At 47.9% G+C, this 22,195-nt stretch overlaps 1 protein-coding gene across 1 annotated transcript; it reads right to left on the bottom strand.

Annotated features, from left to right (window-relative positions):
- Nucleotides 1-3,393: 3,393 nt before the first annotated feature.
- LOC116968472 (LRRN4 C-terminal-like protein) lies at nucleotides 3,394-8,564 on the bottom strand. The gene is made up of 3 exons (XM_033015239.1): nucleotides 8,374-8,564; nucleotides 6,655-6,971; nucleotides 3,394-5,863 (listed from the first exon to the last, which is right to left on the bottom strand). Exons 1-3 carry the CDS (start codon nucleotides 8,417-8,419, stop codon nucleotides 5,303-5,305), a joined length of 924 nt encoding a protein of 307 aa, XP_032871130.1. The 5' UTR covers nucleotides 8,420-8,564; the 3' UTR covers nucleotides 3,394-5,302.
- Nucleotides 8,565-22,195: the final 13,631 nt, after the last annotated feature.

The following is a 22,195-nucleotide window of genomic DNA, read 5'->3' on the forward strand; positions in this document are numbered from 1 at the left end:
GTGTGCATGTGTGTGTCTTGTATGTGTGTGTGTGTGCGTGTTTCAACGTGTGTGTATTGTGTGTGCGCATTTATCAATATGTGTGTTCATGTATCAGTGTGTTTGTGTGAGTGTCTATTGTGTGTGTGTATAAGTGTGTATGCATGTATCAGTGTGTTTGTGTGTGTGTGTCTGTCTATTGTGTGTGGGTGTGTGCGCGCATCTATCACAGTGTGTGTTTGAGTGCAGTGTCCATGTTTGAATGCGTTCCATGTTTGTCTATGTGAGTGTGCGTGCACGTGTGCTTATCTGGACGTGTGAGCCAAGTACGGCCAAAACACACAATGAGTCAAAGTCACACGGAGAAACATCTGGCTGGAAAACTGTTTGCACTTCTCCCAACGGGGCATGAAACTTCCACCAGAGAAGCTGGACAAGTGATTTGCTCTGAAGATAGACACAAAATGCTGGAGTAACTCAGCGGGACAGGCAGCAGCTCTGGAGAGAAGGAATGGGTGACGCTTTGGGTCGAGACCCTTCTTGAGACTAGTCAGTGCATTGCTTTAACTGATCTCATTTGCCTGCACATCATCCATATCCCTCAATTGTTTACACACAAGCCTATCTAAGGGCGGCACACTAGAGTTGCTGCCTTACAGCGCCAGAGATCCGGGTTCGATCCTGGCTACGGGTGCTGTCTGTACGGAATTTGTACGTTCTCCTCGTGACCGCATGTGTTTTCTCCGAGATCTCCGGTTTCCTCCCACACTCCCAAGATGTACAGGTCTTCAGGTTAATTGGCTTGGTATAAGTGGTAATACTTGGTATAAGTGATGGTGTTAATGCGCGGGGATCGCTGGTCGGTGCGGACTCGGTGGGCCGAAGGGCCTGTTTCTGTGCTGCATCTCTAAACCAAACTAAACCAAAAGCCTCTGAAACGCCACTATCTGCCGATCTGCATCCACCATCTCCCCCGGCAGTGTGTTCCAGGCCCTCAACACTCTGTGTAAAAAAAACTTTCCCCCTCTCACCTTATAGCTGCGCCCTCCAGTGTTGGACAAGTCCACCCTGGGAAAAAATGTTCTGACTGTTTACCCTATCTATGCCTCTCATAATTTGATATACTTCTATCACATCTCCCCTCAACCTCCAACGTTCCAGGGAACACGATCCAAGTTTGTCCAAAGATAGATGCAACATGTTGCAGTGACTCAGCGGGCCAGGCAGCATCTCTAGGGAAAGGGAATAGGTGACGTTTCGGGTCATGACCCTTCATCTGACTGGTCTGATAGCAGTTTGATGAAGGGTCTCGATGCGAAACGTCACCGATGCATTTTCTCCAGAGATGCTGCCTGGCCCACTGAGTGACTCCAGCTTTTTGTGTCTATCTTTGGTGTAAGCCGGCATCTGCAGTTCCTTCTGACACACCACGTTTGTCCAACCTCTCCTTGTAGCTGAAACTTTCTAAATCAGGCCACAAGGGCAGTCACGGTGGTGCAGCGGCAGAGTATGCAGTGCCGGAGATTCATCCCGTTTACCGATGCTGTCTGCACGGAGTTTGTACGTTCTCCCTGTGACCTTGTGGGTTTTCTCCGAGATCTTCGGTTTCTTCCCACATTCAAAAGACGTACAGGTTAGTAGGTTAATTGGCTTGGTAAAATTGTCCCTAGTGGGTGTAGGATGGTGTTAATGTGCGGGGATCGTGGGTCGGCGCTGACCCGGTGGGCTGAAAGGCCTGTTTCCGTGCTGTATCTCTAAACTACCTCTCACGACCATACAGGTGATCCCTGGCGACATGTCGCGGGTGACCTCTCACGACTATAGGAGACCTCTCATGACCATACAGCCTGTACAGTCGTGAGAGGTCTCCTATGGTCGTGAGAGGTCTCCCAAGAGTCGTAGCGTCTTTCTGGTCGCCGCTGAATTTTCAACATGTTGAAAATTTCGGCGACTTATCACGGGTGCCGGCAGTCGCCTGTAAAGGTTGGGAAAGTGGGACAGGCTCTTTATAGAGCTGCCGGAGGGAGTCCCACATGTTGGATGTATCCTTCAGGCAAGAATTAAACTTCATCTAAACTTCATATGAACTTCATATGAACTCCCTCTGAACCACCTTGGCCATTATACCAAACAATGCCTGGAAATAATTATCATCTTGCCAGTGATATTTATCCCCCAACTAACAATAATGAAACAAATTAGCTATAATAAAGTTGGTATTTATGGGATTTGGCTATTGCTTATCTCACTTTAAAACTGTTTCTCTCTTCCTGTGCCAGGAACAAAGTCAAAATGAAAAGAATTCACGGGAGAGAGAGAGATATACACAAAAATATGTTTTATTTCATTGAAACTGTATAAAAAGATCAATTAGGAAACAATATCATTTCCAGATCATACAATAATTACAAACAATAATATATACCTACTGAGAAATCATTGTAATTTAAATCAGAGGCCAATTTGACCCATTGCATCCATTCTTGCTAACAGTGCATTGCAGATTAAACTAACTGTCTCCGCCGAGATCCGACAGGTTCCAGTTCTGTCCCTATAGAGTGATAACATGATTCTTGACACTACTGTTCTGAGAATTACATGGAGGGACTCAATAGATCTCTTTATTCCACCCCTATCACCACCTCAACTGAAGAAAGCTAATGGCAAGTTGGCCTTCATTGCGAGAGGATTTGAGTTTAGGAGCATGGAGGTCCTACTGCAGTTGTACAGGGCCCTGGTGAGACAGCACCTGCAGTATTGTGTGCAGTTTTGGTCTCCTAATTTGAGGAAGGACATTATTGCTATTGAGGGAGTGCAGCGTGAGTTCACCAGGTTAATTCCCGGGTTGGTGGGACTAACATATGATGAAAGAATTCATCATACTGGGCTTGTCTGGGCGACTGGGCTTGTATTCACTGGAATTTAGAAGGATGAGAGGCAATCTTCGGGAAACATATAAAATTATTAAGGTATTGGACAGGCTAGATGCAGGAAAAATGTTCCCGATGTTGGGGGAGTCCAGAACCAGGGGTCACAGTTTAAGAATAAGGTGTAGGCCATTTATGACTGAGATGAAGAAAAACCTTTTCACCCGGGGAGTTGTGAATCTGTGGAATTCTCTGCCACAGAAGGAGGTGGAGGCCAATTCACTGAATGTTTTCAAGAGAGAGTTAGATTTAGTTCTTAGAGCTAACGGAATCAAGGGATATGGGGAAAAAGCAGGAACGGGATACTGATTTTGGATGATCAGCCAATGGCTCGAAGGGCCGAATGGCAAACTCCTGCACCTATTTTCTATGTTTCTATAAACTCCCAGTATATGTAGGACAGTGTTAATGTGCGGGGGTTGCTGGTCGCGGCATGGACTTGGTGGGCTGAACGGCCTGTTTCCGCGCTGTATCCCTGATCTAAACTAAACAAAGCAAAGGTGGCACAGCATGGAGTGGCTGCTAGAGCTGCTGCTTCACAGCGCCAGGGTCCTGGGTTCAATCCTGACCTCTGTTGCTGTCTGTGTGGAATTTCTAAAATGTAAAAAAAGTACTGATGCAGCTCAATCCATCTTCCCTGTGTATACTTGCTGACTGTTGCAAATGACTACAATTCATGTCAGCCAATGTCAATTTTCCACAACTTTGGCCGATTTTGAAATTTGGCCAACATTTTCAGCAGCAGCCTATGAGTCAGGGTGAATATGGAACACATCACACATAAACACACACGCCAGACATGCCGTCAGATGCCAGCTTCCACACTTCTGAGCCACGCTCTTGCTCACCGAGTTGTACTTTGTTTCCCTCTGCTCTGTCGATTGTCTCAGGTGCAGACAGACTGACTAATCAGATAAGAATGTGTGCAATAACCGGGCCCTAGGAGAGCAGGCATGCAGGAAGGATTCATAAGTTCATAGGTGATAGGAGGAGAATTGGCCGTTCGGCCCATCAAGTCTACTCTGCCATTCAATCATGGCTGATCTACCTTTCACTCTCAACCCCATTTTCCTGCCTCCTCCCCATAACCCCTGACCCCCGTACTAATCAAAAATCTATCTCTGCCTTAAAATTATCCATTGACTTGGCCTCCACAACCTTCATTACCCATCACCCATTAACTAATTAAATTCCTCTGTTTCAGGCCAGTGTCAGTCTGAAGAAGGGTCCCGACCCGAAAGTCACCCATCCATGTTCTCCAGAGATGCTGCCTGACCCACTGAGTTACTCCAGCACTTTGTGTCCTTTTTTTGTAAACCAGCACCCGCTGAGTTTCTCCAGCATTTTTGTCTACCTTCGATTTTCCAGCATCTGCATGCAGTTCCTTCTTAAACTTTTTGTCATCTCCAATTCTTTCTTTCTACAGCAAAGGCATTGAAATTCTTATAGGACTTGATCGACTGGTTGCAGGGAAGATAGACATAAAGTGCTGGAGTAACTCGGCGGGACAGGCATCATCTCTGGAGAGAAGGAATCGGTGGCGTTAAGGGTCGAGTCCCTTCTTCAGACTGAAGAACGTTTCCTTCAGCTAAGGGGTCACAGACTCAGAACATGGAGTCAGAGGTTCAGGAGAAATACCTTCAGATAGAAAGTGGTGAACCTCTGGAACACTCCACGCCAGAAGACTTTTGTGCTGCTGCCAGTAAGAATTTCATTGTTTTGTTTCGGAACATGGGACAATTAAACGTTCTTGATTCTCTTGACTTGTCGAGGCTTGGTCACTGAGAAGAGTTAAAAAAACAGTAGGTTGTTGATTATTTGAGGAGTTAAGATGGAGAGAAGGCAGGTACAGGATACTGAGTTGGATGATCAGCCATGATCATATTGAATGGCGGTGCAGGCTCGAAGGGCCGAATGGCCTACTCCTGCACCTATTTTCTATGTTTCTATGTTTCTATGTAAGGACAATGAGGTAGAAGTTCTGACGTGATCTTAGTTGAGTTTAGTACCGAGGTACAGTGAAAAGCTTTTGTTGCGTGCTAACCAGTCAGCCGAAAGGCTAGGCATGATCACAATTGAGCCAATAATGGCCTCTCCAGCATTTGATGTCTATCTTCGGTGTAAGCCGGCATCTGGAGTTCCTTCCTACATAATAAGAGAAGAGGCTCGAAGGGCCTGCTCTTAGGGTCCCATCTGATCTGCAGTCTTCTAGGAGGCTTCTCCTGGCGTTCGATATTAGTTTGTCCAGGATATTGTTCCATGATATGAGTTGCAGCCCCCCCCCCCACCCCCCCATCCTTCTTCTCTGCCTCAAGGAGCAATGGCGGCATTCAGCAGGGGAGGCTCGCTCGGTAGGGGGGGAATGGTGGGGGGGGGTTCAAAGTCCAACTACCACCCTAGGACGGCGGCGAGCTGCTCTTGTCTTGCTCGTAGGTGGGGTTGCGAAGACCAAGAGGCATCGAGGAGGGGGAAGGAGGGGAGGGCGAGGAGGAGTCGAGACTGCGGCGCCTGGCGCAGTAACACTTCAGCAAGACACAAACGACGCTGAGAAGGACAAGCGTGCAGACACTGAGGCCGAGGTAGAGGATCAGGCGGCGTATGGAGGTGGTGCTGAAGGTGACACAGGGGCGGGTGCCCGGCAGGGTGCTCTTCCCGGACGGGTTGAACGCCTGGACGCAGACCACGTAACCGGTGCCCGCAAGCAGCCCGTCCAAAGTGTGTACGCGGTAGAGGCTGGGGAGGGGGGGGCTGGTGGTGGTGTTGTCCGGCGAGCTCTCCGCCCAGTACACCAGCTGGTAGCCCCCCACCATGGACGGAGGCTCACACCAGTGCACAGTCGCCCCGTGGTCCGTTATCCCAGTCACCGGCTCCACCCTCGGCTGCTCCGGCGCGACGGACTGAAAAGTCATCCCGGGGCATAGGCACTGCTTTTCCTTCTGCAACTCCGCACAGGGCACCTGCATAGAGTCATAGAGAGAGGCAGAGAGTGATACAGTGTGGAAACAGGCCCTTCTGCCCAATTTGCCCACAACGGCCAACATGCCCCATCTACTACACTAGTCCCACCTGCCTGCGCTTGGTCCATATCTCTCCAAACCTGTCCTATCCATGTACCTGTCTAACTGTTTCCTAAAAGTTGGGATAGTCCCAGCCTCAACTACCTCCTCTGGCAGCTTGTTCCATACACCCACCACCCTTTGTGTGAAAAAGTTACCCCTCAGATTCCTATTAAATCTTTCCCCCTTCACCTTGAACCTACAGTATGTCCTCTGGTCCTCGATTCCCCTACTCTGGGCAAGAGACTCTGTGCATCTACCCGATCTATTCCTCTCATGATTTTGTACACCTCTATAAGATCACCCCTCATTCTCCTGGGCTCCAGGGAATAGAGATCCAGCCCGCTCAACCTCTCCCTATAGAAACATAGAAACATAGAAAATAGGTGCAGGAGGAGGCCATTCGGCCCTTTGAGCCAGCACCGCCATTCATCGTGATCATGGCTGATCGTCCCCCATCAATAACCCGTTCCTGTCTTCTCCCCATATCCCTTGACTCCACTAGCCCCTAGAGCTCTATCTAACTCTCTCTTAAATCCATCCAGTGACTTGGCCTCCACTGCCCTCTGTGGCAAGGAATTCCACAAATTCACAACTCTCTGGGTGAAAAAGTTTTTTTCTCACCTCAGCCTTAAATGACCCTTTATTCTAAGAGCTCACACAAGAGGTCAGTCGTGGGAACATCCTCATACCTGCATGTGGGTGCAGCGGTCGTAGTTGCACTGCTTCAAGGGGTGCAGACGGTGGGGGGGCATCGTGGGCTCCTCCTCCTCCTCCTCCTCTGAACCATCGTAGTCCGTCTCTCCCACCTCGACGGGGACGAACCACTTCCGCGGCGTCCTGGAGTTTACGGTCACCGGACCCGGCCACCCCCGGCTCTGGTTAACGCCGGGCTGCTCCGGAGAGGCCGCCGGCTGCTCGCTGGGACCCTGCCTCAGGGGAACAGACGCCGCTTCCTTCCAGATGAGCAGCAGGACAAACACGGCCGTGCATCGCATCAGGTCGACACCTGGAGAGAGAGACAGCAGTCAGTCAAGTGTGGAGTAACTCAGCGGGACAGGCAGCATCACTGGAGAGAAGGAATTGGTGACGTTTCGGGTCGAAGAAAAAATACCCATTGACTTGGCTTCCACAACCGTCTGTGGCAATGAATTCCACAGATTCATCATCCTTTATTCCTACTGCCAAAATGCATGAATCCACAATTTGCTGCGCTGTATTCCATCTGTTACTTACCAGCCCACTCTTGTTTTTGTTTGTTTATGAAGGAACTATAGACGATGGTTAATGCACAAAAGGACACAGAGTGCTGGTGTAACCCAGCAAGTCAGGCAGCATCACTGGAGAACGTGGACAGGTGATGTTTTGGGTGGAGACCCTTCTTCAGACTGGAGAAGGGTTCTGACCGGAAACGCCACCAATGCTGCCTGACTTGCTGAGTTACTCCAGCATTGGGTGTAAACCAGCATCTGCAATTTCTCCCTACACATACAGAAACGAGAAATGACAGATAGAACACAGCGTAGCAAAGTGTGGAGTCGTGCATTTTGGCAGTAGGAATAAACTGTGGTGAATCTATGGGATTCATTAAGTTGAGGCGGATATTGACAGATTCTTGATTAGTATGGGTGTCAGGGGTTATGAGGTGAAGGCAGGAGAATGGAGTTAGGAGGGAGTGATAGATCAGCCATGATTGAATGGCAGAGAAGTCTTAATGAGCCAAATAGCCTAAAGGGCCTGTCCCACTGTACGAGGTAATTCAAGAGTTCTCCCGAGTTCTCCCCTGATTCGAGCTTGTGTAATGTACGTAGCGGGTACGTAGCGGCTCGTTGATGTCCCGTAGCGGCTCGCACAAGTAACGGTAGGTACTCGGGAAATCCGGTAAACTCGTGACATTTTTTCAACACTGTGAAAAATGTCCACGAGTAAAATAATACTTGTGATGAAATAAATTGTTACTTTTTACTCGTACGAGCCGCTACGAGACATCCACGAGCTCCTACGTACCCGCTACGTACATTACACGAGCTCGATTCAGGGGAGAACTCGGGAGAACTCTTCAATTACCTCGTACAGTGGGACAGGCCCTTAATTCTACTCGTAGAACTTATGAACAAGGAACTGCAGATGCTGGTTAACACAGAAAAGAACGCAAAATGCTGGAGTAACTCAACGAGTTTTTGAGGCAGCGATCCGGTAAATCCCTTCGATGATGGGGAGGTCACCAAGAGATGCATTTATTTAATCAAAATAAAACCATTTGAAAGACCAAAAAAACCCAGTAACAACACCACTAATAACGTAAGCACTGTTCAGCACTTTGAAAGTGAGTGCCGATCTTTCTTTCCTCAGTGTTATATCACTGCTGTTTTCAGCACAGGATTGAAAGAGTTAAAAACAAATGGGCTTACCGATAGATAATCTGCTTCTCTGCAACTTTGTTAGTATCCCTTCCATTGCCTGTCTGAGCGCAGTCAAATAACACTCCTGGAGGCAAATATCAGTTGGGATGTATCGCCGTCTATTCCTCTCTCTTCTTCTCCGTCTCACACTCTCCCTGCTCCCTGTAATTCAGCTTGGTTTATATAGAACACAGGCTGCTGACGTAACCCAGAGCTCCCCGCCAAGGCTCAAAGAATTGCTTAATCAAGGATTGGGCGGAGGTGGGGGGTGAAGGGGGGAGGAAGGGGGAGGAATGTGAATCAGGTCAGTTAACTGGTGGGAAGAAAACACTGGATGGATTCAGCTTTGCCAATTCTTCGCTGTGTTTCTCTGCGGACACGCATTTAATAGCACAACAAAGGGGCCTGTAACCAATTTCAAAACAGGACTGATGCCGAGAAACTGTGTCTATTGGCATCAACAGCCCTCCCACATCTGCAAGGGCTGTAGATTTTAACGGGCCCATCACCGGTCTCTGACCTTCCCCACCATCGAAGGGATTTACCGGAATCGCTGCCTCAAAAAGGCAGTCAGCGTCATCAGAGACCCACACCACCCTGGCCACACACTCATTTCACCCCTGTCATCGGGAAGAAGGTACAGGATCCTGAGAACTGTAACGTCCAGGTTCAGGAATAGCTTCTTCCGTACAGGTTATTCCGTACAGCACTACAACATCCAATAAGCTCTGAACTGCATAGACTCTTATTGTTATTATTGCACTATTATTGTTTGTTGTTAGTTATGTGTATTAATCTGTATATATATGTGTGTGTATACACACACTGAACTTTGTTCTCTATTATATTGTTTACAGTGTACTATGTTTACATATTCTGTTGTGCTGTTGTAAGAATGTCATTGTTCTATTGGGACATATGACAATAAAACACTCTTGACTTGACTCTCTTGACTCTTGGTTAGGTGGGATGGGGGGAAAGGGAGGGAACCGGTGAGACTGAAGTCACATTCCCCCATCCCACTGACCCCAGCAACCGATCCCGTTCACCGTCCCCTCCACCATTCAGCCATGCCACTAAGACGCTCTCACCGTCTTCAAAATGGATGCCAAAGGGCCACCTGGGTGTTGGCGTCCATTTTGAATGCAGGGTTTACAGGGAGCTTTGGACTTACAATCTTACAGCACACCAACGCCTCCACTTCCTGAGAAGGCTTAGGAAGTTCGGCACGTCCCCAACAACTCTCACCAACTTCTACGGATGCGCCGTGGGAAGCATTTTATATCGGGATGCATCACAACAAGGTTTGGGAACAGCTCCATCCAAGAGCGCAAGAAATTGCAGAGCATTGTTGTGGACGCAGCCCAGATCACCACACAAACCTACCTCCCTTCCATTGACTCCATTTATACCTCAGGTTGCCTTGGCCAGGCCAGCAGCATGATCAAGGACGAGCCGCATCCGCGGTCACTCCCTCTTCCCCCCTCTCCCATCATACAAAAGATAGAGAAGTGTGAAAATGCACGCCTCCGGATTCAGGGACAGTTTCTTCCCAGCTGTTATCAGGCAACTGAACCATCCTACCACAACTAGAGAGCTGAACTACTATCTACCTCATTGGTGACCCTCGGACTATCTTTGATCGGACTTTACTGGCTTTATCTTGAACTATTAAAAAAAAAAATATGTGCAATAACCCATACTGTATATAGGAATCTTATTTATTCACTCTATTCATCCATTGTCTTTTTATAGATATGTATATAGCGCCGCAGAACTGTGCACCTTATCCCCCCCCCCCCTTGTTTTGTTTTTTTGCACTAATTACATGTCTGCACTGAGTAGGAGCTGCTTTTAATCTCATTGTACATGTGTATAGTGACAATAAAATGGCATTCTATTCTATTCTATTCTATTCTAAATGTTATTCACATTTATCATGTATCTGTGCACTGTAAACGGCTCGATTGTAATCACGTATTGTCTTTCCACTGAATGGTTAGCATCCAACAAAAGCTTTTCCCTGTATCTCGAAACACGTGACAATAAACATAGAAACATAGAAAATAGGTGCAGGAGTAGGCCATTCGGCCCTTCGAGCCTGCACCGCCATTCAATATGACCATGGCTGATCATCCAACTCAGTATCCTGTACCTGCCTTCTCCCCATACCCCCTGATCCCTTTAGCCACAAGGGCCACATCTAACTCCCTCTTATAGCCAATGAACTAGCCTCAACTACTTTCTGTGGCAGAGAATTCCACAGATTCACCACTCTCTGTGTGAAATTTTTTTTCCTCATCTCTGTCCTAAAAGACTTCCCCCTTATCCTTAAACTGTGACCCCTTGTTCTGGACTTCCCCAACATCGGGAACAACCTTCCTGTCCAACCCCTTAAGAATTTTGTACGTTTCTATAAGATCCCCCCTCAATCTTCTAAATTCTAGCGAGTACAAGCCGAGTCTATCCAGTCTTTCTTCATATGAAAGTCCTGCCATCCCAGGGAATCAGTCTGAATCAGAAACTAAGCTGAAACTTCTGAAGGGAAAGATGACTTGATTATTTATAAAACCCAGTGGTGTGGGAGCTAATACTTGGCAAGGATAGGAGGATTTGTTCCTTTACACATGTCCCTTGCCATGGTTACATGTTGACAAACAGCCAAAGCCAAAATGGCTCAAAACAGAATGAAGGGGGTTGGGTGCAATAGTTTACCCGCTGGGTCCAATCATGTATTGACACATCTGTTTTCATTCCACATTTCCTCTCGCTTGGATTTTCAATGCATATTTCTGGAAAGACAAGCCGATCTTACCGAGATCTCTCTGCATATCACAGCTTCAGGCAGCAAAATTTATATATTCGGCCCTGCCGCGCCCTCCATTTACCCTGGAGCTTTGGCCAAAGACATGTTTGCAGTCTTTTGACATGAGGTTTAGATTAGTTTAGAGATGCAGTATGGAAACAGGCCCTTCGGCCCACCGAGTCCACACAATATTACAATATTACAATATTTTATTACATGTCATTTGAACCTCAGTGAGGCTCAAACAAAACTCCGTTTCCACAGCCATACAAAGACAATTCCTACAAGACATGCAAACAATTCAACTTACACAAACATCCTTCACAGTGAATCTCCTCCTCGCTGTGATGGAAGGCAACGTCTTTTCTCTCCCCTGCACCATTTCTCTCCCGATGTCGATGATAAGTCCCACGGCCATTTAAGGCTGCGCCGGGCGATGTATGGCCCCACTCCAGGCCCAAAAGTCACAAAGTTGGAGCCCCCGGCGGGCGCTGGAATGCCCCGCGGCCATTAAAGCCGACCAGCGATCCCCGCAGACTTACTCTCCTACACGCTAGGGACAATTTACACTTATACCAAGCCAATTAAACTACAGACCTGTACGTCTTTGGAAGTGGGAGGGAACCGAAGATCTCGGAGAAAACCCACGCAGGTCACGGGGAGAACGTACAAAACTCCATACAGACAGCGCCTGTGGTCAGGATCGAACCCCGGTATCTGACGCTGTAAGGCAGTAGATCTAGGCCGCCGTGCATCCCCATGAGGTTAAGTTTAGTTTAGTTTAGTTCAGAGATGCAGCAATGAAACAGGCAGTATCTCTGGAGAACATTGATAGGTGACATTTCGGATCGGGATCATTCTTATGTAAACCAGCGTCTGCAGTTCCTTGTTTCTATGTTATTCATCTACTGGCGATGTACAGAGGCCAGTTAACCTGAACACCCGCACGTCTTTGGGATGTGGGAGGAAACCGGAGTGCCCAGAGGAAACCCACCCAGTCACAAGTAGAACGTGCAAACTCCACACAGACAGCACCTGAGGTCAGGATAGAACCTGGGTCTCTGCCGTGTGAGGCAGTGGCTCTACCAGCTGCCCCCAAAGCACACAAATATAAAGATAGCCGTGAGGCAAATGAACCTGCTCAGACAAAATGGTGGATTGGGCTACCTCTAGTCAGCCTGCTTGTTAAAATGGCCGCCTGCTGGCAACCATGTTGTGAAGGTCATGCAACTCCATTTGTCTTTGGAAGATTATAAATCTCTCTGGTTCCCCATAGTTGCTGGGGAATTGACACCCCATCCAGATGAAACACTTAGTAAGATTGCTTTTTGAATATTGAAAAGCAAAAAATGCTGCATTTGCTGGAAATCCAAAATGGAAAGAGAAAATGTTGGAGACACTCAATGGGTCAAGCAACAATTGTGAAGAGGAAAACAGAGTTGAAGACACTTGATCACAGCTGGAGTGAGTTTCATGTTGTAGAATGCGGGCAGACTGAAGGCAAGGGAATATTTGTAGACCACGGTTGTCAGGCGTCCCGAAGATAGACACAAAATGCTGGAGTGACTCAACACGACAGGCAACATCCCTGGCGAGAAGGAATGGGTGACGTTTTGGGTCAAGACCCTTCTTCAGACTTATGGGGAGAAGGCAGGAGAATGGGGTCAGGGGGAAGAGATAGATCAGCCATGAGTGAATGGCGGAGTAGACTTAGATGGCCTAAATGTCCTAATTCTGCTCCTATTACTTATGACCTTATGACTTAGGTATCCCATTTGCTGTCAGTCCACTCAGGTTAACCATAGCTGGTCTTTCAGGAGACATCAATAGAAGGCAAATTTTAAATTGCTGGATCAAGGGGGAAGCTAAGTTCGCATTTGAGCATGCCTGGGACGTATACTCTTAAACCAGCACTTGTTGGCATTAAACAGAATGGACTGCAGGATTTGCTATGTTTCTATGACCAGGGTGGGGCAAGTCTGATTATGTTGGCTGCTTTTCCGAGGCAGCGTGAAAACGGAACAGGAGGGAGGAGGGCGAAAATTGGGACCTCCCTTACAGATGGGCCCAGATGGTAGAAAAACCTCAAGGGGCCGAACGGCTTCCATTAGGAGGCAGGGCGAAGAGTTAATTCATAATCCGCCTGTTGGAAGCAGTTGAGTCAGATGTAGGGGAGAGGTTACACACCACCACTTCTTGCCTCGGACGCATACTGAAGGTGTGATGGTAGCTTTATCCAGCTCGCCTTTTTTGGGCTGTGTTGTCGCAGCAGAGGCTGAGTGGGAGTGAACGAGTGCACCCTTTACAACTAGTTGCAGAGGTATGCAGCATCTGGCAGAACCAAACACAGTGGAACAACTTTTTCATTTTGATTCACCCAGTCCCGAAAAAGAGTAAACGAGATGCTTACTTAAGCATGCGGGCGTGTTAAATAGAGCTTTAGATGCCAGTGTCAAAGTACCTCTGTGTAAGAGGGAGACATAAATGCTGGAGAAACTCAGCGGGTGAGGCAGAGAGAAGGAATTGGCGAAGCTGCCTATCTCCTTCGCTCCATAGATGCTGCCTCACCCGCTGAGTTTTTCCAGGAATTTTGTCTACCTGTCTGAATCATGTGTCATCTTTCCGCTGACTGGTTAGCAGGTAACAAAAGCTTTTCACTGTAAACATGACAATAAACTAAACTAATCCAGATCTTCCAGGTCTGAAGCAGGGTATCGACCCGAAACGTCACCCATTCCTATCCAGAGACGCTGCCTGTCCCGCTGAGTCACTCCAGCACGTTGTGTCTATCTTCGGTGTAAACCGGCATCTGAAGTTCCGTCCTACACATTCCCGATTTACCTACTTGGTTGCTTAGCTGCCAATGAGAGGATTCATTGTAGATTGTCTACAGACATAATCTGTTTTGTAAGGAATGTTATGTTGCGATAAGTACTCAACAAACACACAGTTTGTAACCAAGGGACCTTGCATAAGTATGCGATGAACCACGTACAAATCTGGCGAAAAACTACCTTGGCTGCATAGTCAGTTTCAGTTTAGTTTAAGAAGGAACTGCAGATGCTGGAAAATCGAAGGTAGACAAAAGCGCTGGAGAAACTCAGCGGGTGCAACAGCATCTATGGAGCGAAGGAAATAGGCAAAGTTTCGGGCCGAAACCCTTCTTCAGACTGAAATAGGCAACGTTTCGGGCCGAAACCCTTCGTCAGTCTGAAGAAGGGTTTTGGCCCGAAACGTTGCCTATTTCCTTCGCTCCATAGATGCTGCTGCACCCGCTGAGTTTCTCCAGCACTTTTGTCTACCTTCAGTTTCGTTTAGTTTGAGTTTAGATTATTGTCACGTGTACCGAGGTACAGTGAATAGCTTTTGTTGTGTGCTAGCCAGTCAGTGGAAAGACAATACAAGATTACAATCGAGCCATTTACAGTGTACAGATACATGATAAAGAAATAATGTTTCGTGTAAGGTAAAGCCAGTAAAGTCCGATCAAAGATAGTTCAAGGGCCACCAATGAGATCGATAGTAGCTCAGGACCGCTCTCTGGTTGTGGTAGGATGATTCAGATGCCTGATAACACCCGGGTAGAAACTGTCCCTTGAATCTGGAGGTGTGTGCGTTCGTTTTCACACTTCTGTACCTTTTGGCCCGACGGGAGAGGGGAGAAGAGGGAGTGGCCGGGGTGAGACTGTTCCTTGATTTATGCTGCTGGCCTTGCCGAGGCAGCGTGAGGTATAAAGGGGGTCAGTGGAAGGGAGGTTGGTTTGTGCGATGGGAACGAGATTGTGTGCAATGGGAGTACATGGAAGGGGTTTGAGTTTGGTGGAACTGGTGGACAGTGAAGGTGAATAATGTGGACATTTAGATCGATCGGGACCATGAACAGTGGGAGTGAAAGGGAAGAAGTTGGATCCATTAGGATTGGGTGAATTGGAAGGGATTTGAGTTTATTGGGATTGTGGGCAGTGGTCGTATTAAGGAAGAGATTGTATCCATTGGGAATAGACCCAAAATGCTAGAGTAACTCAGCGGGACAGGCAGCACCTCTGGAGAGAAGGAATGGGTGACGTTTCAGGTCGAGACCCTTCTTCAGACTGAGAGTCAGGGGAGAGGGAAACTAGAGGTATGAAAAGGTTTAGAACAAATCAGAGCCAGCATCGATGACCAAGGGAAGGTGGAGCCCACAATGGTCCATTGTTGGCTGTGGTAGAGGTGATAACAAAGGGAGATATGGATGCGAACAGTGAAGCTGGCAGGATGACTAGGGTGGGGAGAGGGACGGAGAGGGAGGGAATGCAAGGGTGACTTGAAATGAGACATGGATAGAGTAGATGTAAGGGCAGAGGATGATTCCCTGAGTGGGAGAGTCTAGGACTAGACTAGGACTAGACCTAGGACTAGAGGTCGTAGCCTCAGAATTAAAGGATGATCGTTTACGAAGGAGATGAGGAAGAATTTCTTTAGTCAGAGGGTGGTGAATCTGCGGAATTCATTGCCACTGAAGGCTGTGGAGGTCAAGTCAATGGATATTTTTAAGGCAGAGATGGATAGATCCTTGATTAGTGCGGGTGTTAGGGGTTGTGGGGAGAAGGCAGGAGAATGGTGTTAGGAGGGAGAGGTAGATCAGCCATGTCTGAATGGCGGAGTAGACTTGATGGGCCGAATGGCCTAAAGGGCCTGTCCCACCAGCATGCGCCTGCATGCGGCAAGCACGACCTAATGTGGTCGCTTGATCCGTACAGCATACAGCAAGCGCGACCAAACCAGAAGCGGGAGCCGTGCGGAGGTCGAGTGAGTGACACGACGTCGAGGCGGCTGCGGGCTGGCAAGCCGTTGCCGCGCGGAATTTTTACACGTGGTCAGTTTTCCGAAGCCCCGCGCGATGTCGGGACCAGCTCCGCGCAACTCCATACGGCTCCGGCAATCGAAGTGGGACCGGCCCCCCGAAGGCCGTACGGCTCAAGTGACAACGCTAGGTCGCGCTTGCCGCATGCAGGTGCATGCTGGTGGGACTGGCCCTTTAGGTCGTACTTGGAGTCGGATGCTCGTGGGACAGGCCCTTAATTCTCCACCTATCACTTATGACCCTTATGACCTCACACTGTTGGGTTGTAAGCTGCCATTGGGATTCTTCTCTCAGGTGAGAGTTGCCTGGGATTATCAAAAGCTCATGGCTCCCCAAGTAGATCTCATCCCTGTGATACGGGCAAGAAACCCCAAGAGACCTCTGCTCATCGTCCCCAGGCGTCGCTGAGGATGTAATGGAAAACCCCCTAATTATTTCCTTTGTCCTTCCACTGATCTCTGTACGTGATAAAGTTCAGCCGAGAGAGCCTGGTGCAGTTTAATTGCCATCTGTACCGGGAGCAGAATGTTCATCTTTTATTTATGTATTTATTTAATTCTTTATTTCGAACAGAATAAAAGAATAAAAAGCAAGTGTGAAACAGCATTACAAAAAACAAAAAAAACAAAAAAACAAGAATATTTATAAAGTGTCATAAGCAATATCGATATAAACCGGCAGCTATATGTACACCAAATTATTTACATTTATACACTAATCAAATATTTACAAAGCCATACAAAAAAAAGAGAGAAAAAAAGAAAAAAGGAGAAAAAGAAAAAACCCTCATATACTATATTTTTCACACAGAGAGTGGTGAGTCTCTGGAACTCTCTGCCACAGAAGGTAGTTGAGGCCACAGTTCATTGGCTATATTTAAGAGGGAGTTAGATGTGGCCCTTGTGGCTAAAGGGATCAGGGGGTATGGAGAGAAGGCAGGTACAGGATACTGAGTTGGATGATCAGCCATGATCATATTGAATGGCGGTGCAGGCTCGAAGGGCCGAATGGCCTACTCCTGCACCTATTTTCTATGTCTATGGTTCTTTACAGTATCTCTTAGTCATATATATACAATCCATCACCCTATAATTGCCCTTCCCAATACAATCAGTATAACAAATATCCCACTCACAATCTTCTATCCTCATCCCAATATCCTTTAAAAAAAAGTGGTTTTGTACATCTTGTTAAACTGAATTATGTTTATGCTAAGTTTTATCTCCTGTTCCAGACCGTTCACCACAAATTCACCCCACAGATTCTTACTTGCACATTAAACGTCTCAACGCGACAAATAAATATATGATAAGTCGTCGGTATTCTAGTAAATCAGATGACAGTAGAGCAAGCCACAGTACATGGTGTGTCCTTAGCAGCACAGTGGCGCAGCGGTAGAGTTGCTGCCATACCGCGCCAGAGACCCGGGTTCAATCCTGCGCCGTCTGGTCAGAGTTTGACCGTGCTCCCCGTGACCGCGCGGGTTTTATCCGGATGCTCCGGTTTCCTCCAACACTCCACCGAGTCCGCACCGACCAACATTCGCCCCGTACACGAGTTCTATCTTACGTGCTCGGGACAATTTACAGAAGCCAATTAACCTACTCCTGCACCTATTTTCTATGTTTCTATTTAAGAGAGAGTTAGATAGAGCTCTAGGGGCTAGTGGAGTCAAGGGATATGGGGAGAAGGCAGGCACGGGTTATTGATAGGGGACGATCAGCCATGATCACGATGAATGATGGTGCTGGCTCGAAGGGCCGAATGGCCTCCTCCAGCACCTATTCTCTATGTTACCAACCCGCAACCCGAACCTGAGAGGAACCAGGTGCACCAGGAGAAACCATCTCAAAATCAAATCTAAATCTATTGTGACAAGGACCCTAGCACCGTCCTCCAGACCTTTTAATTTGCTTCATAAGTTCGTAAGTTAAGGGCCTGTCCGAGGTAATTGAAGAGTTCTCCCGAGTTCCCCCCTGATTCGAGCTAGTGTAATGTACGTAGTGGGTACGTAGGGGCTTGTATGAGTAAAAAGTAAACATTTTTTTTATCACAAGTATTTTCTTTACTCATGGACATTTTTCACAGTGTTGAAAAACGTCACGAGTTTACCGGATTTCCCTGAGTACCTACCGTTACTCGTACGAGCCGCTACGGGACATCCACGAGCTCCTACGTACCCACTACGTACATTACACGAGCTCGAATCAGGGGAGAACTCGGGAGAGCTCTTGAATTACCTCGTACAGTGGGACAGGCCCTTTAGAGGAGAATTAGGCCACACGCCCGTCAAGTCTACTCCGCCTTTCAGACATGGCTGATCTATCATGAGGAAAGCTGGCAGAGCCTTCCTCAGATATGAGGCCCTAATAAAAACTACGTAAAGGTTCATGCAGAGCACAGCGTAACAGACATTCTTTCACCTGCATCGAGGAGACAACTGTGCAGGAAGGAACTGCAGAAGCCGGTGACCGGAATTCGATCCCGACTACGGGTGCTGTCTGTACGGAGTTTGTACGTTCTCCCCGTGACCTGCATGGGTTTTCTCAGAGATCTTCGGTTTCCTCCCACACTCCAAAAGCGTGCGGGTTTGCAGATTAATTGGCTTGGTGTAAGTTTAAATTGTCCCTCAGTGCGTGTAGGATATGTCTACAAAGCCCTCACTGGGCTTGCCGCCTCCTACATTAAAAGTCTTCTCACCCACCACTCCACCTCCAGGTCCCTCAGATCGTCCGACTCGGGGCTGCTGAATATCCCGCGGTCTAGGCATAAGCTTAGGGGCGACCGCGCCTTTGCGGTTGCAGCTCCTCGACTGTGGAACATTGGCCAACGAGAGTTGTTTTTTAAATGTGCTATATAAATAAATGTGACTTGACTTAATGTGCGGGGATCGCTGGTCGGCACGGACTGGGTGGGTCGAAGGGCCTGTTTCCGCGTTGTATCTCTAAACTAAACTAAAGTAGATGAGGTTGGAGGAGGAGCAAAAAGAGAACTGTTCCTTATAAAGAAAACAATAAATTGGACTTGCGGCCCAGCAGCTGTGCCGAACCGCTCCTACAACCACATTCCTGCCCTGTGACATACAACGGGAGGAGCTGGCAAAAATCTAAGATGTTTTCGTGAGGAGTAGACTCATCTTTCAGCAGGAGGAATGCTGCTGGTGGCTGTGATGTACTCGGCGATTTCTCCTGTAGCCCCATTGCCATAAATCTCCCCAAACCTCCCTGCACTTATGCTTCCACGTGTGGGAGAGTTCCAGGACCGGAGGCCATAGCCTCAGAATGAAAAGGACTTTCCTTCAGAAATGAGATGAGGAGGAATTTCTTTAGTCAGAGGGTGGGTGAATCTGTGCAAGTCAATGCATGGAGGCCAAGTCAATGCATATTTTTAAGGTTGAGATTGATAGATTTTTGATTAGTACGGATGTCAGGGGTTTACGGGGAGAAGGCAGGAGAATGGGGTTGAGAGGGAGAGATAGATCAGCCAAGATCGAATGGAGGAGTAGACCTGATGGGACGAATGGCCTAATTCTGCCCCTAGAACTTATGAACTTGCAGATATCAGATCGCCCCTCCCTGCCATTTGCCAACAATCTCAAAGAGATCCTGGAGAAACTCAGACTTTAGAAGGGTCTCGACCCGAAACGTTGCCTATTTCCTTCGCTCCAAAGATGCTGCCTCACCCGCTGAGTTTCTCCAGTATTTTTGTCTACCTCCGATTTTCCAGCATCTGCAGTTCCTTCTTAAACATCTGTCAGCACTGAGCTCTTATGCAGGTTCAGCTTTCATGGGAGTAGCGTTTACCATCAGTTTAGTTTAGTTCAGAAATACAGCATGGAAACAGGCCCTTCGGCCCACGCCGACCTTCAATCACTAGTTCTATGTTATCCCACTTTCTCATCCTCTCCCTACAAACTAGTGGCGGCACAGTGGCGCACAAGAAGAGTTGTCGCCCTACAGCGTCAGTGATCCTGGTTCGATCCTGACCACGGGCGCTGTTCTCATGGAGTTTGTACCATCTGCCTGTGACCTGGGTGGGTCACACACCACACACCAAAGACATACAAGGTTGTAGGTGAATTGGCTTCGGTAAAAATAGTAGAAATTGTCCCTGTTGTGTACGATAGTGCGAGGATACGGGGTGATCGCTGGTTGGCGCAGACCCAGTGGGCCAAAGGGCCTGTTTCCATGCTGTATCTCCAAATTAAATAAGCCAGAGGCGATTTACAGAGTGCCAATCAACCTTCATGTCTTTGGAATATGGGAGTAAAGTAAAGGATCAGGTAAAAACCCACGTGGTCACAGGGATAACGTGCAAACTCAGCACAGGCAGCATCCGAGACCCGAGCTGGAAGAGCTGCTAACTTGCAACGCCAGAGACCCAAGTTCAAGATTCCAGATTCAAGATTCAAGAGAGTTTATTGTCATGTGTCCCAGATAGGACAATGAAATTCTTGCTTTGCTTCAGCACAACAGAATATTGCAGGCATAAATAAATACAGAACAGATCAGTGTGTCCATATACCATTGAATATATATAGACACATAAATAAGCATATAAAGTGCAATAGGCTAATAAAGTTCAGAGTTTATTTCAGTTGAGTTTAATAGTCTGATGGCTGTGGGGAAGCAGCTATTCCTGAACCTGGAGGTTGCAGTCTTCAGGCTCCTGTACCTTCTACCTGAAGGTAGCAGGGAGATGAGTGTGTGGCCAGGATGGTGTGGGTCCTTGATGATGCTGCCAGCCTTTTTGAGGCAGATCCCCTCGATGGTAGGGAGGTCAGAGCCGATGATGGACTGGGCAGTGTTTACAACTTTTCACACCTGACCTCGGGTGCTGCCTGTGCGGAGATTGCACGTTCTCCTTGTGACCGCCCGGTTTCCTCCCGCTTCCCAAAGACTTGCTGGTTTGTGGGTTAATTGGCCTTCTCCTCTGTAAATGGCCCCTCGTGTGCAGGGAGTGGGTGAGAAGGTGGAATAACATCGAAGCAGTGCGGACGAGTGATCGGTGGATGGATTAGCATGGATTTGATGGGCTGAAGGGCACAGATGAAGGGCGGGGGAGAAAAGGGAGGGAAGATTCTTTGGAGGTTATATCAAATTGTAGAATATAACATCAATGCCTTTGGGGTGGAATATGAGGTGTTCTTCCTCTAGTTTGTGTGTGGTCTCACTCTGGCAATGGAGGGGGCCCAGGACAGAAAGGTCAGTGTGGGAATGGGAAGCGGAGTTAAAATGGGTAGCAACCGGTAGGCCTTGGCATAGCCAGCATGAACTTGGCGGGCTGAAGGGCCTTTTCCTGTGTTGCACCATTTTGTGACTCTCGATGGCCAAACCAGCTTGGCCTCAGAGAAGGGAACAGTGAAATTTCCATGTAACAGACTTGCTAAAGTACGGAGCAGTTTCCAGTAAATCCCCCGGCTGGGTTTCTTATCCTGTAAGTATCCAGGCAGCTGTGGACTCAGCTACTAATGATGTGAAAGGTCTTAGGCAAAAGTCCAAACCCGTCCTCTCCACGGTCGGAAGGAACTCAACAGGGTTGTCAGTGATTAGTTCCATTGGTGCTATGGCAGGGCCAGGGCGAGGCTGTACTGGTACTGGTTGCCAACGCATTAACATAGAAACATAGAAAATAGGTGCAGGAGTAGGCCATTCGGCCCTTTCGAGCCTGCACCGCCATTCATAGAAACATAGAAAATAGGTGCAGGAGTAGGCCATTCGGCCCTTCGAACCTGCACCGCCATTCAATATGATCATGGCTGATCATCCAACTCAGTATCCTGTACCTGCCTTCTCTCCATACCCCCTGATCCCTTTAGCCACAAGGGCCACATCTAACTCCCTCTTAAATATAGCCAATGAACTGGCCTCAACTACCTTCTGCGGGAGAGAATTCCACAGATTCACCACTCTCTGTGAGAAAAAAGTTTTCCTCATCTCGGTCCTAAAAGATTTCCCCCTTATCCTTAAACTGTGACCCCTTGTTCTGGACTTCCCCAACATCGGGAACAATCTTCCTGCATCTAGCCTGTCCAACCCCTTAAGAATTTTGTACGTTTCTATAAGATCCCCCCTCAATCTTCTGAATTCCAGCGAGTACAAGCCGAGTCTATCCAGTCTTTCTTCATATGAAAGTCCTGCCATCCCAGGAATCAGTCTGGTGAACCTTCTCTTAGGTATCGT

Source organism: Amblyraja radiata, chromosome 45 (assembly GCF_010909765.2).
Source record: "Amblyraja radiata isolate CabotCenter1 chromosome 45, sAmbRad1.1.pri, whole genome shotgun sequence".
NCBI lineage: Eukaryota > Metazoa > Chordata > Chondrichthyes > Rajiformes > Rajidae > Amblyraja > Amblyraja radiata.